The following is a 21,457-nucleotide window of genomic DNA, read 5'->3' as shown; positions in this document are numbered from 1 at the left end:
CATTGTGTGACAGTGCCCTAGCGGTGACTGCTAAGGAGGCAATGGCAGGGACCAGTGAACGAGGGGACTCACAGGACCTGCCCCCACCCCCAAACCTGTCTGGGGACCGAGGGAGTAGGAGGGGCCACCTCTTGCTTCCCACAGGCATTCCCCTGCAGGGAATCACTCCTCCATCTTCCTCTCTGCCCCTTTTCTCCAGCCTGAAACAGGCAGGCCACCCCATCTGGACAGCCTGTTCCTCAGGGCAGAACAGACAGAGAGGGGCTTTTTGTGTGCAGTGTGCACCAATGTGCAGTGTCTGGTCAGGAGATACTCTAAAAGTAAAGGTTCTTTTCCTTCTCATCCCGAAGCTTGCCCTGAAATGCAGTGTTTGGGAGACTAGAAGGCAAGTTCTCCTGTTCCCAGTTTTTTAGGAACTACGAGGGCAGCTCTCAGTGGGCTACAGCGTGCAGTGGCAGAAGCCCCCAGGGTGCTGTCCTCCCCGAGCTGTGGGGAGCCTGGAGGCTCAGCCTGGCTGGCTTAAGCTCTGCTCTCCCCACAGTACAAAGCTGGAGTGTTCCCAGCAGCGGCAGCCCCTAAGCCTGGAAGAGCAGGGCCTGGGCTCCAAAGGCACCTGGTGGAAGGGAGGGTGGGGGACACAGAGCCGAAGCAATGCTTAGAAGAAGAGCTTCCTTGTCAATGTATTCCTGCTGTGTTTTACAGAACCTCAGAAAACAGCCAGCCTTAGGAAATTCCTGAATTTCATTTGGAGCAGAAATGCTGCCTGCTGCCTGTGTTCTGCAAGTTCTAGATTTGTGACTTTGACTTACATTCCTGAGCTAGGCACATACTCCATTCTCTGGGATGGAGACTGCCTCCTGGGCAGAGGAACAGGAGTCCCAGAGGCCACTGGACCAGACACCAGGGAGGGTGGAGGACAGAGCAGATCATTGCCCTCGGGGTCAAGATTGGTTCTGGGAGCAGCAGGTGGAGGTGGCCTGCACAGCTGTGGTGTTGGGGAGCTGGGCCACAAGAGGCAGAAGCCAATGGAAGGCAGCCCCTTGGTCCCGAGCCCTCCTGGACTGGGGCGTGGATCCCTGCCTTTCCATTCCTCAATCAGGGTCCTCATGAAAGTACCTTACCTGCCTACGCCTGTGGATGTGGATGCCTATCTCAGGGGAGCAGCTCCTTAGCAACAGGTGCCCAAGGTGGCAGCATGGCAGACAAGGGGTGGCCTCTGCGGTCAGCAGTGGGTGGTTGCCCCAGGCTCCTCTTCCTTGTGTGAGATCCAAGATTCCCCAGGTTGCAAAGGCTGCTTCCCCACTCTTGCCCTTTCCAACTTGACAAAAACAAAAGGGGGAGCTTTTGTTAAGACCCCTGTTCTCAGGTCATGGGCTACAGCCATGTGGTCCCTAAGGTCTTCTCTCATGCTCCACGGAAAGTGGGAGCTGGTGCCCAGTGGCAGACCCAGTAGGGCTGGGGAGCCAGGAATCCTGTCCAGGGCCAACGCTTGGATTCAGGCAGGGTGAAAAAGCATCACCCACGGATCCTGCATCCTGTCAGGTCATCAGCTGGAATCTCAGTTTTGTCCTGGGCGGGCCCTTGTCCTCTTCCACCCAGGCTCTGGGCTGGTGTCCAGGAAAGCTGACCTCTCTTGGGTGGGATGAACTTCCTCAGGCAGAGTCCTGTGGTCAGGGGGCTGAGGCCAACTCTGGACCATTGGCAGCAGTTTGCTGTGTGGTCCTGGGCTTGGCCTTGGACAGATGGACGAATGGATGGACAGATGGAGCCCTTGAGGCCCAGACTCCACTAAAACAGCAGAAAAATGCTCTGATAGCCTCTTCCCTCTGACCTTCCTTTCCTTCCCTCCCTCTTTCCTTCCTTCCTTCTCTTCATCCCTCCCTCCCTTTTTTCTTGCTCCCTTCCTTCTCTCCCTCCCTCCCTCCTTCTTCCTCTTTCTTTCTCTTTTTCAATGAATGGGAAAATCACAAACAACTGAACAATTAGGAGGCCTTTGCCTGCTGACTCTGAGGTCCATGTCACAACTTTGAAGGTCTTGGTTTCTTAGACTTGCTTTCATTATCCTCCCCAAGGGAGGTTTCAGTCCTGCCATCTTAGACGTCGTAGTTTCGCCTGTCTTAGAATTACAGGAGGCATAAGTAACCCTCACCTCTTTCTTCTAAGATGAGCACATAGGGGCTTTAAGTCTTGGGAGATTCAGAATTGAAGGATTTTACCCAAGCCTTAATTTAAGTAAAACTGTGTCTCCTCTGGGTTTTGGCGCACAGGAAGGCTCACACAGAAGGAGGTGCTCTGATTCTTGTATTTCTAACGGGGCTGACTTACAGTTGGTCTTCATATGTGGGTGACAGACGCCTGTCTAAAGAGGGGACAGAGGTGGCCTCATCTTTGCTTCAAACCAGTATAACAAGTGGGGGCAGGGTAAGCACAGAAGATTAAACCGAAACCTAAAAAACATTGATGATTTTCTTTTTGCTAGTCAAACCAGATACTTTATTTTGAAAATTTGGGGGTATTTTTTACTTCATAGTTTTAATAGTTTTATTATATTTTTAATTAGCATACATTAATAGCACAAGGGGTTTAATGTAAACAACTCCATACATGTGCATGGTGTACTTTGAAGACATCTCCTCCATTTATTCTTATGCCCCTCCCCCTCCCCTTTTCAAATTTATTTTTTAAAAACATGTATATAGTAGAGTACTTTCTCTTCTCCCCCCCAGTGTCCTTTCCTTTCCCCTCCTCTCTTTCATTGACGCCCCCCCCAGACAGTCTCCCTTTCACATTTAGGTCCCCGTCATCGTCATTTTAGGTCCATGTTCCACAAATGAACGAGAACCTGTGACACTTGGCTTACGTCACTCAACATGACCTCCTGTGCCATCCACTTTTCTGCAATTGACATAATTTCATTTTTCTTTATGGCTGAGTAAAGAAATATATATATATATATTTATATATAACATTCTATTATATATAAATATTTCTGTTTCATATCGTATTTTCTTTATCTATTCATCTGTTGTTGGCTCCTTGGCTAATGTCACAGTTTGGTTATTGTGAAGAAAGCCACAACAGACATGGGTGCGGGTGTCACTCTTGTGTGTTGATTTACATTCTTCTGTGTATATGGCCAAGAGTGGGATGGCGGGGTCATAAGGTAGGCCTCTTTTTAGTTTTTTGAGGAACCTCCATTCTGATTTCCATAGTGGAAATTCCCACAACAGGATATACGGCTCATTTTTCCTGCGTGCTCACCAGTGTTTGTGTTCTTGATCATGGCCACTCTGACTGAGAGATGAAATCTCAGTGTTGTTTGGACTTGCATTCGGTTTATGACTAGGGACGTGAACACTTCTTCATGGATTTATTAGCCATTTGTATTTCTTTTTCTGAGAACTGTCTGTTCAATTTATTTGTCCATATTAATTGGCAGATATTAATGGGCTATTGTCAGTTCTTTTGCTGTTAGGTTTTTTTGAGCTTTTAGTGTTTTCTAGATATTAATCCCTTACCTGTTGAATAGCTGGAGAAGATTTTCTCCCATTCTGTGGAAAAAAAGACCAAAATCTCTTGATTTTGGTCTTTGTTCCCTTTGATGTGCAAAAGCTTTTTAATCCCATGCAGTCCCATTTGCCAATGCTTGCTCTTACTTCCTAGGCAATTGGAGTTTTATTCAGAAAGTAATTTCTTCAAGCACACCAGATATTTTAAAAATACAGAAGACCAAAAAGTAAAGTGCACCCTGGTAATCCTGCAACTTAGACTCCCACAGTGGTGATTTCAGTTCATGCCCTCAGAGCTCACTCCTGAAAACTGTTTGGTCTTTCACATTTCACCACAGGGAATCTTAAACCTGGACCTGGAAAGGCCAGCATGGCCCCTGCACAGGTGGTCACTGGCTCCATCCCTCACTCACTCGGTGCACACCTTGTTGGTCTGAGGTCTGAGCAGGCAGAGCCTCCCACAGCTTCATCTGTAAGTGCCTCCTCGTGTCTTCCTCTGAGACGGGAACTCAGTTTCATTATCTCACCTAATACGTACTGCAAAGCAAGCCCATATCTCATCAAGTGCTTGGATTCCCCATCGGAATCAGGTTCCAGATGGTCCTCGCTGCTGTGGGCAGATGTCTGGTACCTACACGTTTTGCTTCCCTCTCCTTCTCTTCCTGCAGAATTGTTTGGGGGCACTTTCATCCCCTGTCCATCTGGGTTTTGCCATTGGCCTCTGGGGTGTCTGATCCCTGGTAGCCCCTGTTATCCCCTCAGACTAGTGTGGCCTCTAGAGCTCTCTCCAGTTCTGGTTCTGTTTGGCCAAGTGATGTGTGCCTGTCTGCGGAGTGCAGGTACTGATGTCTCTGTGACATTAAGAACCCTCAACAGGGCAGGTGTTCAGGGGTTGATAAGACAGGTGTTCAGTGACTTTGCTTTAACCTTGAAGGTGGCAGTTCACACAGCCAGCACTCAGGTCAGGCCCCCAGCAGTGCTGTTGGTCTGGGGCTCCAGGCAGAGCAGCCATGGCCTCTGCCGTTGCTCAGCTGTCTGAGTGGCTGGAAAGAAGGAGGAGACCATGGACGCCTTCCTCAGTGGTTTGCTGTCATGGAGTTGACCTTGCCTTGAGCTGGGTGCTTCCATTTCTTCTTGTGGTTGGCTTTCTTCTCAGTTCCTAGGGTCCCTGTGCTGGTAGAAATGTAAGCCATAGGGCTCAGAAGACAATGGTAAAGTGAAACTTTGTCTTGGAAGACTGTCTTACCCACAAGTGTTTCCTGAGCACTGGAATGAGGTTAGCATTTGCTCCCGATGGAGGAAGCCTGGGTCCTTTGTAGGACTGGGCTAAGAACTAGACTTGGACAGATCCTCCCTAGAGCTGTGCTGGTCGAGGTGTTGCCAAGCCTGTGCAGGTCTGCACTGGGGGAAGATGGCACTGACCTTCCACAGTGGTCAGATGGCATAGAGATGCTACCCAGGATCTCTGGGAATTGACCTCGGATGTTCATAGGTGAAGACAGAAAACTCAGACCTGGGTGGTAGATAGCAAACAGGGAACATGAACCCTTCATGGCCTCTGATTTGGGATCCAGTGTGTAGGTGGTGTCGGGTTGTGACCGATGCACTTGCAATATCTTCACACACTTCCTGTGAGGGAGCAGTTAGTAGAAGACAGAGCCCTTTCTCATGGGAAATGACACTATGAACCATGATTCAAATGGAGAGCACTGAGGCTTCTCCCTGCTCTGTGCCCACGCACCACAGCACTGTGGAAGATATGACTTGGCCATTACCACAGGAGGGGGGTCTGTCATTCCTCCTTCCCACCTTCCACCCCAGTGAGGAGTCCCAGTGCAAAGCCAAGTGGCTTCAGTTACTAGAGGCAGAGGTTGTACTAATTTATGACCCAAGGTACTCGGGACTCACAGAATTGAAGGAAAGCCTTGTGAAAATGTCCTTGCAAGAATTCAGGAAAAATGTAATTTGCTCAAAGCCACCCAGGTGTATAACTGAGATAGATTGAGAGGGCCACAGGGGCTCAGTGCAAGTTGGGCAGGAGAGGGCTCCACTCATAGCTGTGGCCTCTGGGGAGGGAAGGTCCTCAGGATCTCCAACTTTAGCCACCGGCATGGCCCAAGGCTGCTCACCTCCAGACCTGCATCTTTGTTTTACTCTGTATTATGTCTTAGGACACTTGTCCATCATGTAAGTATACCAGGCTACGTCATTCCCCATGCCACCCTGTCCCCCTTCTCTGCAGTCATGAGATTGTACTTCATAGGTGGCTATTCTGAACAGGCACAGAGAACAGTGACGGACACATGCTGCCTGTGACAGTAACTACTGAGCATGGCCGTCATGTCCCAGCATGGCCAGGCTCTGTTGGGAAGTGGCCTGGGGCCCCATGGAGTCCTTAGTAAGACACAGAGGGCTGGATATTTCCAGAACTCTTACTGCTAGTGGAACAAGGGTGATTTTTCCTTATGTCACTTACTAATCTATGCTGTCTGTTGCTTTTGGTTTTGCATGTGTTTAAGTGTTGTATAAGGCACACACGGCAACACGGGAAGCCATTTCTGGGGGGAGTCATTTTGGCAAAGATTAAAAAAGCTCAGACTCCTGTTGTGACCAGTGGGCATTTGCAGAAAGCACGAAGCTAATGCATCATGAACCCCAAGTGCTCACACCCTTTGACCTGTGAACTTTTGCTAAGGAAGGGCAGAGATGCAGGTTTAAACATGGGGGTTTCTTGTCACTCTAATTTATAACAGCATCAGACTCAAAACAACCCAAAGTCCAAGAATAGAGCAATAATTGTTTGTGTGATAAAATGTGATGCTGTACCTTAAATCATTTTGAACAATATATTAAAATACTCAAAATAGGATCTTTCTTTTAAAAAAGGAAACCCAGGATACTAGATCATATATTTTGTTTTGTGCAAATATGTCCCTTTTTAAGTAAAATGCTTTCATGTCTGTGCCCAGTTGTCTCTGGACAATTGTGGACAAGTCTCTGGATGGTGGTGTGTGATAGGTGATTTGATTTTGTGTGGAGATACTTCAAATGGCCACTACCTGTCTTCTGGGTTGCACTGAGTGTGACTTTTCAAAAGATGGAACCGAGTTGACCAGCTCTGCCTGGGTCTTCAGATGCAAACCCCAGGTCTAGGCCAGGCTGTCAGAGGGCTCTCCTGTGGGCAGCAGACCCCAAAGGCAGAGGTGGACAGAGGTTGATCCCCTCTGCCCTTACAGCCTGGACCTTCTGTCCAGAAGATGCAAGTAGAAAATTTCAACCAGAGCAAGTCTTAATTGTCTAGATTACAGTTCTTGTTTTGTCAACTGTTCTTACTGTAAGCTGCACATACACCGTGTGGTGCATCGTAGGTGACCCGAGAGCAAACTGTTTCCACAGAATTATCCTTGTAGAATATTCGGCACAGAGTTTAGACTCCTAACTTTGAAAACACAGTGGCCTTCACCAGGGTGAGAGGCACCGAGCTGCTCCCTTCCTCCTTCTGCCTCTCCTTCTTCTGTCTTTCTCTCTCTCTCTCTGTCTCCGTCCCTTCTTGTCTCTCTCTCTCTCTCTCTCTCTCTCTCTATATATATATATATATATATATGACTCTTTTTCTTTTTTAAATTTCTTGGGAGTTAGGTGAATTTTGTTTATTACTTCTTCTATTTATAGCAAAGCACAGTCTTTCTGTGACTGTCTTAGCTAAGATGACAACCATGAAGATGGTACCCTGGGCCTTCAGGATCAAGGTGTTGGCAGGGGAGCCTCCACTCCTTGGTGCCCCCACACCAGTGGGGTCGGGAACTGCTATAGGTAGAGGGGTCCTGGGCACTGTTCTGCTTCTGTGCTGTGCCTCTGTGGCCAGCAGCCCCCAAACTGCCTCCCCTCAAGCAGTGGGGAGTCTGCTGAGCTCCCACAGAATACCTTCCCCAGGAGACTGCCCCCCTTCTAGACAAGCCCTCCACTCAACTGCCAGGAACTGAGCATGGGAGGCTGACACCCTCTCACAGGAAACGGCCCTGATGGCCGTCAGGGATGCCTAGCACAGACAGTCAGGAGGATGTCCCCACTGCCGTGACATTGCTCTGTCACAGTGGGAGCTGTGCTGACATTCCAGGGGAGGTGTTCCCATGGCTCTAGTGTGGAGGAGGGTGGTCTTGCCCAGAGCCCTGCTACCAAGAGGCAGCTCCCCTGCCTGGCCTGCAGGCTATCTGTTCAGACCACCTCCGTCACCGTTGGTAGCAGTGTCGCTCGGTATTTCAATACTCAGGCCGAGGCCACTCAGAGAAAAATGTCAGGGGCTCCGCCCTCTACATCCTTGATTTGCCAGGCTCAGACCTCTTGAATTTAAGAAGATTTTTGGTTAGCCTGGAACCTGTCTGTTAGGAAGGCTAAATTATCTACAGAAACCTGTTCCGAAGGAAGGAAAGCTTTTTAATCTTACTCATGAACTTCTGCACAGTTGTGACCCATGTGGTGACAGATAGCCAAGGCCTTACGGAGTGATGGGAGCTGCAGATGAGGGGGTGAATGTGGCCTGAGGCACAGCACCGGGTGCTAGTCTCTGAGTATCAGCCTGCACTTACCGTTCCTCTGTTTCTTTCCAGCCCATCTCTGCCTGCCCTCGACTGGCAGCTGCCATCCCACTCGGGTCCCTATGAGCTGCGGATCGAGGTGCAGCCCAAGTCCCACCACAGGGCTCACTATGAGACGGAGGGCAGCCGGGGGGCCGTGAAGGCATCAGCTGGAGGACACCCCATCGTGCAGGTATGGGGTCTGCTGTGACCCACCAGCTCGGCTCATGCATTGAGTTCTATTTTGTCAGAAACACAGCTGTGAGGCAACACTAACAGGGCTTATCTCGCTGTTAAAAAAAAAAAAAGGGCCAGGTGTGGTGCACATCTGTAATCCCAGATAAATGGGAGGCATATGCAGGAGGATTGTGTTTAGAGGCCAGCTGCAGACAAAAGCGCTAAGACCCTGTCTGAAAAATAGCTAGAGCTAAAAGGGCTGGGGGCATGACTCCAGCCAGTTAGCTAAATATTATACACATACTGAAGGCCCAGTTTTCTCCTGACCACAGATGGGTTGCATCCCGATAAATAGAAAATATTGAGAGTCAAGGTGCATTTACTCACGTAACCTGCAGGGCATCCCAGCCAGCACAGCTCATTCAGAGCGCGGCTGGTTCCCTGCTGAAGGAGCACAAATTCAAAATTCAATGTACAGCTCTGCTGACAGATGGTGAACAACGCACTTGTGAGTCAAGTGCCGTCCACGCGCGTGCTCTGGGTCTGTGAAGACGCCATGCAGCATCTCTTCTCTCACCTGTAAATATTTAAAGACTGGCCCAAGCATACCTGCTTGCACACATGACCTGCTGCCTGGATAGCGCCACAGCTCTGCTCAGAAGCGCTCCACCCTGGAGCGGTTCTGTACCCCCTCCTTCGAAACCCACTTGGCTTGGGTGGCACATCTCAGGCCTGCTGGGAGGCGTTGGGCCAGGGTGGTTTTAGAAGGAACAGGTGACGAGGGGCTCCCAGGTGGAGCACAGTGGTCCCTTATAGCCAGGTCCCTCCCATGGTGGCTCTGGGAAAGGAACCCATCTATTCACTTGCTGTAGAGGTAGAAAGTCCAGCAATGGCTGGGAAGACGTGCTAGGAACCATGAGGGGCAGGTGTCTGCTGGCTCAACCGGTCCCTTCTCCACACAGGTCATGGATGTGAAATCCCATGGGCTGTGTGAAACTGTCATTGCAACTCTATGTCCTGCCTGTCACCTCATGAGGTTTAGACAGCCACAGAGGGGCACATTTGTTCTCTGGCCAGGGCTCTAGCTGCGAGGTGCTGTCGAGAGCCTTTTTCCCCAGTACCCCAACATCACAAAACTGGATGCCCAACCATGTTATTTAGAGACTGATGCAAGCCGGAAGGGGCATACAGCAGGACACCCAGTATTTTTATTTTATTCCATTTAGGTAAATAAAAAGCTTGCGAGGGCAGGAGGCCACGGAGACAAATGGCTGTGTGCCAACGCAGCAATCAGCCACATGGAATTAGCCAGGCAAGGTGTGGAAGGGAAGCACTTAAGCGGCGCTGTGGATGATATTAAGGTGGTATTTGTGGCCTGTGTGCTTGACACCAATTAATACCTACTTTGTTAGCTGCTTGATGTGAGAAAATGCAGAGTCACAGCAGCCGCTTTGACATTTTAAGTTTCCACCTTCCCAGGTGGAAAAGGTCAGGTAATGCCTGCCTTCAGTTGCACTGAATAACTCCAGGTATTTACCTCCCTTTCCTGCTACGGTCTTCACTGAATGAAAGTGCATTACTGCTCAACGGAAAAGATATTAAGAAGGAGAGAAAATGAGTGTTAAAGAAGGAGGCATGAAAATAAGCCATGGATAAATAATGCCTGTGCACTCCAGCACTGTATATTACATCGGCAAGGGGCGCTGGCTGCTGAGCTGGCCGCGGAGCTGGGGGGTGTCAATGCTGCACCTTTATTGGAAAGGCGACATGTTGGACCAGAGTTGGTGCCTTCTAGTGTTTAGTTAGGAGGTGGTCATGCAAATCACAGCTGCTTTTTTGAGGGAAAAGACGTGCAGTGAGTGTGTTTTAACAGTTTTGTGTCCAATACCCACTAAAAGCTGCCAGTGCCTATGTGTCAAGGGCACACACTGCCCCACAGTGCTGCTGCCCCCAAGCCTGGTGAGCCTGGCTCCACTGCTGCTGTCCAGGTGGTCTTGGCCACAGAGTGACCTTCACTTGTCAGTGCAGACAATATCTCAAAGAGACTGAGATACTTTGAAGGAATTATGAAACCTGAAACAGTCATTTAAAATGTTTTTAAAACGTATCCTCAAAAATTATTTCAGGGCTGGGTTTGGTGGCACACACCTGTAATCCCAGCTACATGGAGGCGGTAGGTAAGAGAATTGTGGTTTGAGGCTGATGCGGGGCTAAAAACTCGAGACACTATCTAAAAAATAAACTGAAGCAAAAAGGACTGGAGGCGTAGTTCAAACCCTAGGACCGCAAAAAAAAAAAAAAGATTCAATTTAAAATGGACAGGCTGGCCTTGTTTCAGCAGAACATCCATCACCCCTCCAACTGAAAGGAAAAAGAAAATGATCCCCCAGCAGAAAATGCCAGGGTCCCTGGGCATTTCGCCTCGTCAGAAATGAGTAATCGGAGGGCTTTTCTGACGTGTCTACAACTCACCTTTGTGCCAGCGTGAGGTGAGCAGCGAAAAAGAGGGTCTTGGGGTTTGTTTTCTTTTTCGGTTGGTGGACCACAAATTGTATAAAAATAGAATTTGCACATAATTATAAAACGTACGAGAATAGAAAACTCTCAGTTGCCATGAAGGCGCAGTAACCACAAAGTTCCACCCTGTGCTGCTGAGTTATTTCCGCACATCCTTCCTACCAGCGGCCCTGCTGCCCAGCCCTCTTCTCACTGGGCTGGGGGTTGGGCCTGTCGCACCAGGGCCTGGGCAAGGCCACAGACCAGTCCACCCATCATCTCGTGGCCGCTGTTGCAGCCCTAGCCGTTCAGATCTGCTGTCTCCCACGGCAAGTTGGCACCTTTGCACCTTGAGACGCTGCCGGTCTCTCGGCACAGCCCGCTCATGTTTTCCTGTGTGTTTCAAGAAGTTTGTCCATAAAACTAAGGCCAGCCGTCCACCAAATGGAAAACCCTTAGCCAGAGGAGAGGAGGAGGAAGGACACAGCCGCCAGGGGGTAGGACAAGGCTGCCTGCAGTGGCCTCTCCCCTGTGTCTGCCAAGGGCGGCCAGGCTGACTGACCACAAGGCTCACCTCTGTCCAGGTGGCATTTCAGATAAGGAAAGAGCACTGACAACTGGCTGGCCCCATTCTCAGGAACGTGGAGGCCCTGCAGCCCCAGCAGGGACGTGGTCTGTGAAGACTGGCGGCTGTGGGGGTGGCATCTCTCACCTCTGGTGACCACTGTCCCCCACCAGCCACCCAAGGCAGGGCTGGAAGTCCTCCTCCAGGTGTGCAGTGGCCTTGCTTTCTGGCAAGGAACTGGGGGTTTCCCTGGACTTTGAAGCCTACCTTTTCCTCAGAGGTACAAATGTCTGGGACAGTCGTGACCTGAGGGGAGCAGTGCAGGGCCCTGTGGCCGCCACGTCACAGGCTCTTCATTGAGTATCAACCCCTCTCCTCCCTCAGTCTGGTCTTTGCGACTCTTGGTCACTGCTGAGGGACATGTCCAGCTGAACCTCGCAGATGCCTGCCTCGGTGCCCACAGCATGGCACCGAGGACTTTGATCTCACCTCCCACCTAGGGTCACAGAATTAGCTCTGTTTACCAATCACCAAAATGACTGGCCCTGATAGCATCTGCCATCACACCGGAGGCCGCGCTGTGTGAATAATGGATAGCTCACTGAAACCTGAACAGGCTCGGTCAAGTCCTGACAGCACTGTAGGTTTGCAGTTAGGCTTGGGACTCATCAGTTAGGACTGTGACCAGCACGGCCCCCGCCTGGCTGATAAAGCGTTTGAACCAAGCAGACATGGGCTGGGGCCAGGCCTGGAACTTGGCGAGAGACGCACACTTGGAGGGCCAAGGTAGTGCGTGGGGTGTGAGGGTGGGGGACAGGACCTGAGGGGAGTAGGACAGGGTAAGGGAGGCCAGCAGGAGGGGCCTTGGTGGACTTGGAGTCCCATTAGGTCACTTGGCTTTAGGCCAGCACTGCCTGGTAGACTTTTCTATCCTCCAAGGACTTTGACAGCTGAAGATGTCCACCAGATGAGTCACTTCTCAGCTTGCTAAAATCTGCTTTCCAGTTGGGCTAGTATAATATTCATTTTGATAGTGTCTTTCCCCAAGTCCCAGAGGTTTACAGTATTAAAAGCATGAGAAATGGGGTCCTGAGGCAGGTCTGAAACCATGGACAAACAACACCCTCTTGTTTTGTGTAGAGGCCTCCACTCTCTGTTGTGCCCAAGCCGTCCCCTCCCCTCCAAGCACACTGCCAGACAGGGCTGTCTAACAGAGGGCCCCTTGCTCCAGAGCCATGAGGAGGCTTCATGGGGTGAATCGGTGTCAGATCAGAGCTTTGCAGGCCCAGTGTGGAGCCTGACGCTGGAGAGCTACAGCGTGGTCGCACTCCGCCTGGTCTGGGGCCCATGAGCTGAAAGGACAATGCACACAGTAGAGGTTAAACCGAAGCTCTGATCCCAAACCAGATGCGGCTGCACTGGCCCCGAGCTGCCCAATGCTGGCCGACCTGCCCTAGGTGTGGATGAATTTTTTATGGGTTGGCCTGGGCACCTGGACAGTGGCCTCTCCCCTTTCAGGATATTTCAGGGCAGACAGTCTTCCATCCCTGGCCACCATGTGCACAAAGCAGCTTCTCCTGGCCTGGCAGACGCCACCAGCCTCTCTCCCTACATGTGAGCTAGCTCCATGTTCTGTTGCTCCCACAGCTGGAAGAACTCAGAGAAGCATTTAGAGAGATGCCACGGCCACTCAAGGTCGGTGCATTTTTAGGACACTCAAGAACTCATCTTGCGTGATCCTTCCCAGGGTGAAGCCAGAACACTTTTTTTTTTCAGTACTGGGTTTTTGAACTCAGGGCCTCATGCTTGCTAGGCAGGTGCTGTAACCACTTGAGCCACACACCCTACCTAGCCCTTTTGCTTTAGTTGTTTTTAGATAGGGTGTCACACTTTTTCTGGGCTGGCTTCAGCTCCTCCTACCTCCCCCTACCAAGTAGCTGGGATTATAGGTATACACCACCACGCCTGTTTGCAGAGCACCTGTCTATAGTGGTGAGAGAGGCCCTGTCGTGCCATGTGAAAGTACAGTGGAGCTGGCCTGTGGCGTCACCATTTACAGCAATAATGTCTAACAGGTGGACTTTGTTGATATCCACCAGCATGCTGAAGGCTGGGGCCTCAGATGGGGTACCAGCATTGATTTCTGGACATGTTTTGGAGCCTTGGTGTCCAGCAGAGCCAGTGGGGGTTCGGTCTCAGGTCGCTCACAGGCAGTGTGAGCATCTGGGAGCAGAGTCCATGCTAGGCTGGAGCTGACAACCCCTCCAGAGCCAGGAGCCTCCAGCAGGTTACCAGCCCCAAACCTTCCAACAGGGAACTTTGACTTCCTTCTTCCAGGCCTGGGAGGTTTTCCCTGATAATGGTCAGGCCAGGACCTGCTTGTCATTTTCCTTAATTATGCAGAGGTGCTTTGTGTCAGGTGTCTAGGGCAGAACCCTCCCAGCTAGTGTCCAGGTGGGTGAGTTCACTCAGGCTCACTCGCCCATGTTCCCCAGTCCTTAAACTGGAGACAACAGGAGAATCAACACTTTCAGTAACAGCGGCTACAGGTTGTGCCGGATCCTCAGCTGGATTCTCTGGGGACGTGTGCAGTACCTTCTCTGCCTTGGCTGCCCTGCCAGTGGAGGAGTCCTGCTCTGTGTGCTCCCAGGACCCATGGGCAGCCACAAGGGCCACTGCCAACACACCGTTGGCTCTTCGGCCACCAAAAAGATACCAAACGTGGCACGAGGCTCTGTTTTTAAAGTACATCTCTGGGGAGACTCTGGGAAGGAAAGAACCCTTTCTTTCTGAATCTTTCATGTGACTGTTTTCTGCCTGGCCCTGCCCAGTCTGACTGTGGTAGCTGGAGTTGAAAGCACAGGCTGGCATGTGCCCAGTCTGGCCAAACAGCCTTGTCACTGACCACCCCCACTCCAGGAGGACACTGGGCTCCTGTGTGTGGACAGAGGTGCTTTGCTCTGGGTCAGCAGATGGCCACTGGCCTGCAGGGCAGACTCACAGTCACCCTCTCACTGGTGCTGCTGGTGGACGTCCTCAGCAGCACTCTGGAGCCAGGGAGAGGGGTAGCCAGACAGTGGGCCCATACTCCTTGCTGTGACACACAGTGTCTGTGGCGGCACTATGGTGACACCTCTGGCACTCTAATGATCCCATACCAAGTACCAGGCTTTCTTTCTACCCATGGATGCTCCCAGTATGGCCACCAACCCCTGCCCTCTGTGCAGTGTACAGTGAACCCCACTGGATCTCACTGGGAGATTAGAGCATGGTCAGCTTCTGGCTGGCTCTGTGGGGCGGAGGGTTGGGGCTGGGGCAGCAGCTGCTGCTAGGAGCTAGCCTCATCTTTTCAGAGTTTCTGTACTGGCCTCTGTGCGTCTGAACTGGGCATCACTGTAGAGCTGTGCTGGTGTTGCGTGGCACTGCGTGGGAGTGGACTGTGGGCCAGTGCTCACAAGTGACCCAGGCCCCATGCACAAGACTGGCATCATCATCCTGGGTGTCATTCCAGAGCCTGGAGACCTGCAGGGACAAAGATAGACAGGGTGGCTATGTCCCACATCACTGGCCATCCTGTGAGCTTTCAATGACCCCTTGATGCACCTCCCACAGACAGGCCAAGGAATCATGTGGCCCGGGAGGTGGAGCTGGCCTCCTCCTGCAGGGGTTATGTCCCCCCAGCACATAGAGGCTTCTGGTTGGTTCTGTCTCTTCTTGGGTGGGGCACAGCAGGGTGCTCCAGGTTCCAGAATCATCATCCATGCCTCTCCTACTTCAGCTTAACGTCCCCTAACAGGTCCTGAGGGCCGTGAGGCCATGGCACATTACATCTAGGTTGCTTTTCCTCTGTACAAAGTCATGGCTTCTCGGCAAGTGGTTTTTTTCAGTGTGTTTTAGTTATAAATGCAAGCATGGTGTTCTGTGCAGAAACTTCTCAATCAAAGGCTAATGAATTCCCTCCTCTCTGGATGCTCTGTATATGTCTTCCTCCATCCTGCCTGTGAGGTGTGGGAGGAAGAGCCCATGTTTGAGGGGATCCTGCACCCACCATCTGCTCTGCAGAAGTCTCCTTGCCTTTGTTGCCCAGGGTCTCAGATTCACGGGAAGGGGCTCAGTGAAGACTGCCGTCTGCAGGGCTGGCCTCAGGGAGGCTAAACGCAGTGCCCAGCACTGAGCGCGTCCAGGCTGACATGGTGCAGTGTGTGTTTGGAGTGGGGGGAGCGGGGTTTCTGACAGAGCTTTGCCTGCTGTGCCGACATTTCCCGAGGACCCTGAAGCCTGCACACCTTCACCAGCCTTGTGGGCTGAACAGGTTGATGCACAGCAGCTGAGAGGCAGCAGTAGGTACTGTCCTGGCTGTGCTTTGCACAAGCCTGTCCCTCTGTTCTGCTCTCTATGCTCAAGCTGGGTGGGAATCAGTCCCACACAAGACTCAGCCACGCGTCCTTGGTTAAATCCTCCCTACTCAGACAGGGCTCCCACCATGTCCATGCTGTGAGCGCTCAGTGAGGGGCTCTGCTCCTTCCCTGGGTTCCCTGACAAGTCAGTGGGAATGCGACCGTCTCAGGAGAAAAGCAAACGGGCAGTGCAGCTGGGGACAAAGCCTGAGTGGGCTGCAGCCTCCGTGTGGCACTAGGGTGTGACCAACTCTCAGGCGTGGTCAGGCTGAGGCCTGCAAGTAATTATAAAGAGCTTTGCCTGGGCCAGCCGGGCCTCATACCTGCACTGAGTTTTCTTCACAAGCTCCTTGTCCCTGTGGATCTCATGTCACAGTGTCAGCACCCTGTTGGGGCCTGAGGTCTCCACAGCACAAGAGCACACATCTGATTGTCAGGAAATTGGGCTTCTCACTCCTTGTGCTCCTTCCCCTGGCCTCCTGCCCCCCCCATACCGAGAGCACAAATGCCCATCATTGAACAGCAACCCAGGCAGTGCTCAAACCCACTGTGTCTGGACCTGGGAAGAAACGGACCAGAGGCCGGGCTGTTTGACCCCAGCTGCCTGTGCACAGAGCCTCAGGAAGAGCAGTGAGTTTCTTGGTCAAGACAGAGCCAGTGGGATAAACTTTTCTCATTCATAGACCAAAAACTTGTCAACTAAAGCCACAGCAGAGCCATGAAGCCCATTGTCCCTTTTAGAAAGCCAAATTGCACAGCTTCCCCCTTCAGAAACCCCAAGATGACCTTCCATGTTAGAAACTACATCAGGTCACGGACGCACCCGTGGGGGAAGTGCTGGGGAGCGCAGGCCCTGGGAGGTAGATGACTGGGTCAGAGCCTCTGTGAGGCTTAGTAATTTCTGTCAAGAACGTGAGGCTTTTTCTGTCGGGAATGTGAGGTTTTTTCTTCTATTTTATGCACATCACCGTGTCTACTGCAGAATGAGGTAAAATGCAGAGTTGTTTTGTTTTGTCTGTGGTGCTTGGGTGGAACCCAGGGCCTCAGTCACACTAGAAAGGCACCGTACCAACTCCCGGAGAGTTTTTTTAGTAAATTAAACAATTGATTATTAGAGGCCCGTAAAGTTTCAGGCCCATTGTGAGTTGGAACGAATGTGCTAATGGAATGGAGTCCTTTGTGTGAATGTTTCTGATGGTTAGGTGAACGGGTGGACATGGCCTGTGTGTGGCCGTTGGTGTTCCTGCCTGTGAAACATTTACACAGACAAACCTGTTAGTCCTCATTTTTTTCTCACTTTCTGCCTTCTCAGAAAGGCAGAGGAACTTCATGCACGAAGTCCAGCAGTGGTAGGAGCACACCCTCTCCTGAAGGCACCAAGCACGCACACGAGCACACATACATGCACACAGACATGCACACACACTCTCACGATGCACATACATGCATACATACACACGTACGCACACATGAGCACACACACATGCACACACTCACACATAGGCACACAGAAGATCAAATGTGTGTGATCCCAAGCACATGGACAATTGGCGACTCGCACACGTGCACACTCATGTGCACAGCACTGTATATACATCCACACACGCACATACACATGTCACACAGAGTAGACACGGGCACACACATTCACACATGCAACACCTTGACAGCTAGGGAACATGTCCTCTGCAGGTAGGAGTTAGTTGCTAACACTGAGTGGGTAACTCACTAGTGAGCTGCTGTGTACGTACGGTATACAGGCAGGGTAAGGGGTGCATGACAGCCCAGCACCTCCCATGTCACAGAAGAGCTCTGGCACCTTGGTTCCTGCAGTAATTACCCAGAAGAGCTGGAATACTTGACCTTTGCTGGGATGCAAGGACTCAGGTAGTGGGCGTGTCACCTAGTGCAGATTGTCCAGACTCAGTGTGTAGGACAGAGCAGTGGGCCTCAGAAGTGCTCTGCTTGGAATCCTTCAAGGTTCAGCAGGGTTGGTGGGGTTGTTCTTCCAGTTGAGCACCTGTGGATTGTGCTGCGTGAGTGGCCTGTTCTTGCTGGCCATCTCTTTCATCCTGCTCAGGTCCATGGTGGCATGTGGAGTGATGAGGCCAGTTCTGGGTCCGCTGACAACCCTATGCTGGTGGTTCTGGTTGGACCCTTCACCTCACAGCACCAGCACCTCAAGTCTGTGCCCTTTGGTAAAACTACCATGGTGCCCACTTCCCTGAAGCTGCCTCCATTGTGACACCCGGCCCCTTCCTCCCAGGACTCACGAGGCCAGGAGGGCCAGAGTTGTGGGGTAGGAAGATGGGTCATGCTGGGCGCCCGAGGCTGCAAGGAGGGCTTTACAATGAGGGCCTCATGTGGGGTTGCCACCTCCTGGGTGTGTCTCTGTGCACTACCCAGGAGGCTAGCGCTTGGGGGAGGGGACTAGAACCTCAAAAGAGAGGAAGGCCCGGTCTCTTGCTGGGTTTTGTGATGAAGATCTGGACTGGAAATGTAATCCAGGACAATGTGAATACCACACAAAAATCTTTAAAATTAATCCAGTAGAAAAGAGGGGGCTAAAAATATGGTGGGTTTCAGCCCTGGGGTGAAACCAGTTTGTGAATTGGATTTTTCCCTCCCCCTTAACCTTCTTGGGGAAATGCTACCTCTGGGTCTTTTAAGTTGATCCCTACAGCTATGAAGTGTGTCTTGGAGGAAGAATGTCACGCGAGCATGTCCTTCGCTAGTGTGTGTGTAACCAACTCAGAATGACCCGTTGAAAGACACACGATTTCCCTCCGTTAATTGGTTCTTCTCGCTCTGGGTGTGCTGGTGTGCGCGAGTTGGTTGAAGTCCAACACTGAATAAATTTGCCCTCCGTCAGTCTGTTCGCCTGTCGTCTCTCTCTGTAAGTGCTGAGGTAAGCAGAGGAGCTAAAAACAAACATTTTAATGCGTTGGAAACTCAGGAGCTCTTACACCTGGAAAACGGAATAATGCATTTTGTTTAGTTTAGTTGTAAGTAGAGAAGTCATGGTTATGTCAGGTAACTTTGTGAAGACTATTCTGACAGACACTATAACATGCCAGAGGCAGAAGGCCCAAGCAGGCGACATATGAAGGAGTTTAAATTTCTTTTCTTAAAATGAACTTCTTGTTTTAAATAATAGATGTTTACCTCCAAGGTTAAGCCTTAAATATTTCCATTTTCACTGAAATGGCATGTTTTCTGAAGGATAAAATTATACTCCATTCACTTGACCTGCACAACAGGGGTCCTGAGGGAGACTTGACTTGTCATTTTAGTCATCTGACCTTGGCAAGGCCGGATTGAAGCTCTGTGCTATTCTGCTTTGCCTACCAAGAGGGTTTTAGTCAAAGACCCATTTACCTATTCTCGTGTTAAATTTCACAAAATGGAATAGTCAGTGGCAAAATTGCCTCTGAATCTCTACATTTGCCGTGGTAAAACTATCTGAATCCAAAACAGAGTAAAGGTTTCTTAGTAAGTTCATCCAGTTGCCAAAGGGTGGAGGAGGCAGACTTTCAGTGCTGATGGCCGCGGGTAGGAAACTTTGTGGAGCCTCTGCACGGTCAGCCAGGCAGGCGCACAGTGGGCGGATGAGATGGGGGACCCCTGTGCTCCCTTACTTCAACTGGTGCTGACCACAGTTCCCACTGCAGCATCACTGAGCTTCTTCAAGAAAGGCTAGGGACTGGAGGTCAGCAGACATCCTCCACACATGCCAGTACACCTGCATGGGCAGTCAGTGGCAAATGTTCACCTTTTCATAATGGAGCAGTCCATCTCAGAGATCAAGTCCACGGACGCTGTGACTGTGTGACAGACAAAGATAGAAACAGGCTTGTACCTTGTGCTGCAAGCCACAAAAAGATCCTTCTGATCAGATCCAGAGTCCAGAACGTGTGGGAAGAGTGTCTGTGAGCACACGTGTGCAGGACAGTGGGAATGAACCATTTCTACATCCATCTGCCACACAGACGGTCCTGCCCAGGGCTCCTCCTCTACCCCTGTGAGGTCAGAGCCTCTGCCTGGTGCTCTGCAGCCTGTGAGGAGCACCTGCTTTTAAACACTCATCAGGGGTGCTCTTAACACTGCCCAGAAACATGGCGGGACAGAGACCCCCCAAATAGCCCACTGCTGGTATCCAGGAGTGTCAGGGCTGCAGGTTTAATTCCACTGTGAGAGTACATCTTCACAGCACAGCTTCTGTATCCACAGTTGTGACATCCTGTAGGGTGTGGACCACAGAGACAGGTAGACCAGGTGAAAGGGTGTTTGGGTCAGTCTCCCAGTAGTGAGGGCTGCCATGAGCACTCTTTCTGGCTCTGCTCTGCCTAGTAGGCCATCATGACAAGACTGCTTTCCTGTACTCAGAAATCTCCATCTCTGCTTCCTGGGGTGGACTGGGAGCATGTCCTGTCCTGGCACCCCACTTGCTGACTGTGCAAATCTCTGTCCTGAGTGCTGGGCAGCACATCTTATGGGGTTTTGCTTGAGGACTTCAATTTATGAATGTCTGCATCTCTCTTTCTGGAAGTCGGCAGTGACAGAGACTTTCTCGGTAATATGGTTTTTACTCATGGCTCCTGCCATTCTGAGCTACTGTGGACACAGGTGTCAGGTTCCCTGAGTCAACAGTCACAGGGCCCCAGGCCACTTCTTACTCTTAAATCCAACTCCCCGTGCTGAGCTGTCTGAGGCTCTGTTGCACTGGGGAGGAAGATGTTAACCTGCTTAGGATGACCTCCTGGCAGCAGCTCCACAGGACTGGCTGCTGGGAAACAGAAACTTCTCTGCAGACAAACCTCTAGACAAATCAGTCAGGCGCAGGGTCAGCCCTGCGGTGGGACCACCTCACTTCTGCCTGCCCCTCAAAGTTGCCAATGGTGTTATCTCTTCAACAGGAAAGAGGACTGAGCTCTCTCAGGCTGGTTGTAGGGGAGGTACTGGCAGTCTCTGTCACGTGCTTTTGCTTTTAGCGTGGTCCCTCTACACCCTCAAGAAAGGAGCCCTTTGCTGAGCCTCTACCCAGCCCAGGACCTCCCTTGCTTACTGAGGCAGCAAATTACTGTGTCTGCCCTCCTCTTAGCCTTTGATGCAACCGAGAACATTCTTTCCTGCTGCTGGTGGCCGTAAGGCTGATAATTGAACAAGAGGATGCAAACCATACCTGTTGAAGTGGGCTCCCAGCCCGGGGTCCTTTTATCTTGTGGCAGTGTTAGCGCTGGCCACGTGCCAAGTGCTGGAGGATCAGAAGTTAATAAAACTCACAGCGCCGTGGCCTCTCATAATGAGCTGCCCAGCTTGCATCAGGCCAGAGGCTGTGGCCGAGGGCCTTTGCGTGAGGGACATGTGAGAGACCAGCCACCTTGTAAAAAGCCAATATCCACTGCCCACATCAAAATCCAGCAACAACTAATTGCACTGTCTGATTTTCTGTTTTCCATTTCTGAAGTTCATTGTTTTTTCCAAATTGGCATATTAAAATGAAAGTCACAAACCTCCCCCAACCCGTGAGGTTAGAATTATGCTGGAAAGGCCGGCAGTAAGTGGGTCAGAACTGGGCGCCTGCATTCCCTCACTTCCCATGTTCTCCCCTCTCTCCCTTTTCCTTTCCTGCCGTGGAGTTTCACCTCCCCATTATGGGACAACCCCCCCAATGCCCACTGGGTATTTCCATGTGGGCACCATCCCTCAGCCTCCTGTTTTATGTCCCTAAAACCAAAC

General features: G+C 51.2%; 1 protein-coding gene across 4 annotated transcripts in view; it reads left to right on the top strand.

The window, feature by feature from the left end:
• Window positions 1-21,457, top strand: part of Nfatc1 (nuclear factor of activated T cells 1) — a 110,342-nt gene that overhangs the window by 22,463 nt on the left and 66,422 nt on the right. For all 4 annotated transcript variants that reach the window (XM_074069601.1, XM_074069604.1, XM_074069602.1 and 1 more), the window contains exon 3: window positions 8,117-8,276. In XM_074069601.1, the coding sequence (XP_073925702.1) occupies window positions 8,117-8,276 (160 nt within the window). The remainder of the gene's footprint in view (window positions 1-8,116; window positions 8,277-21,457) is intronic.

This window comes from Castor canadensis, chromosome 4 (assembly GCF_047511655.1).
Source record: "Castor canadensis chromosome 4, mCasCan1.hap1v2, whole genome shotgun sequence".
Taxonomy (NCBI): Eukaryota; Metazoa; Chordata; class Mammalia; order Rodentia; family Castoridae; genus Castor; species Castor canadensis.
The sequence above is the reverse complement of the archived record's forward strand: the minus strand, read 5'-3'. Positions and strand labels throughout refer to the sequence as shown.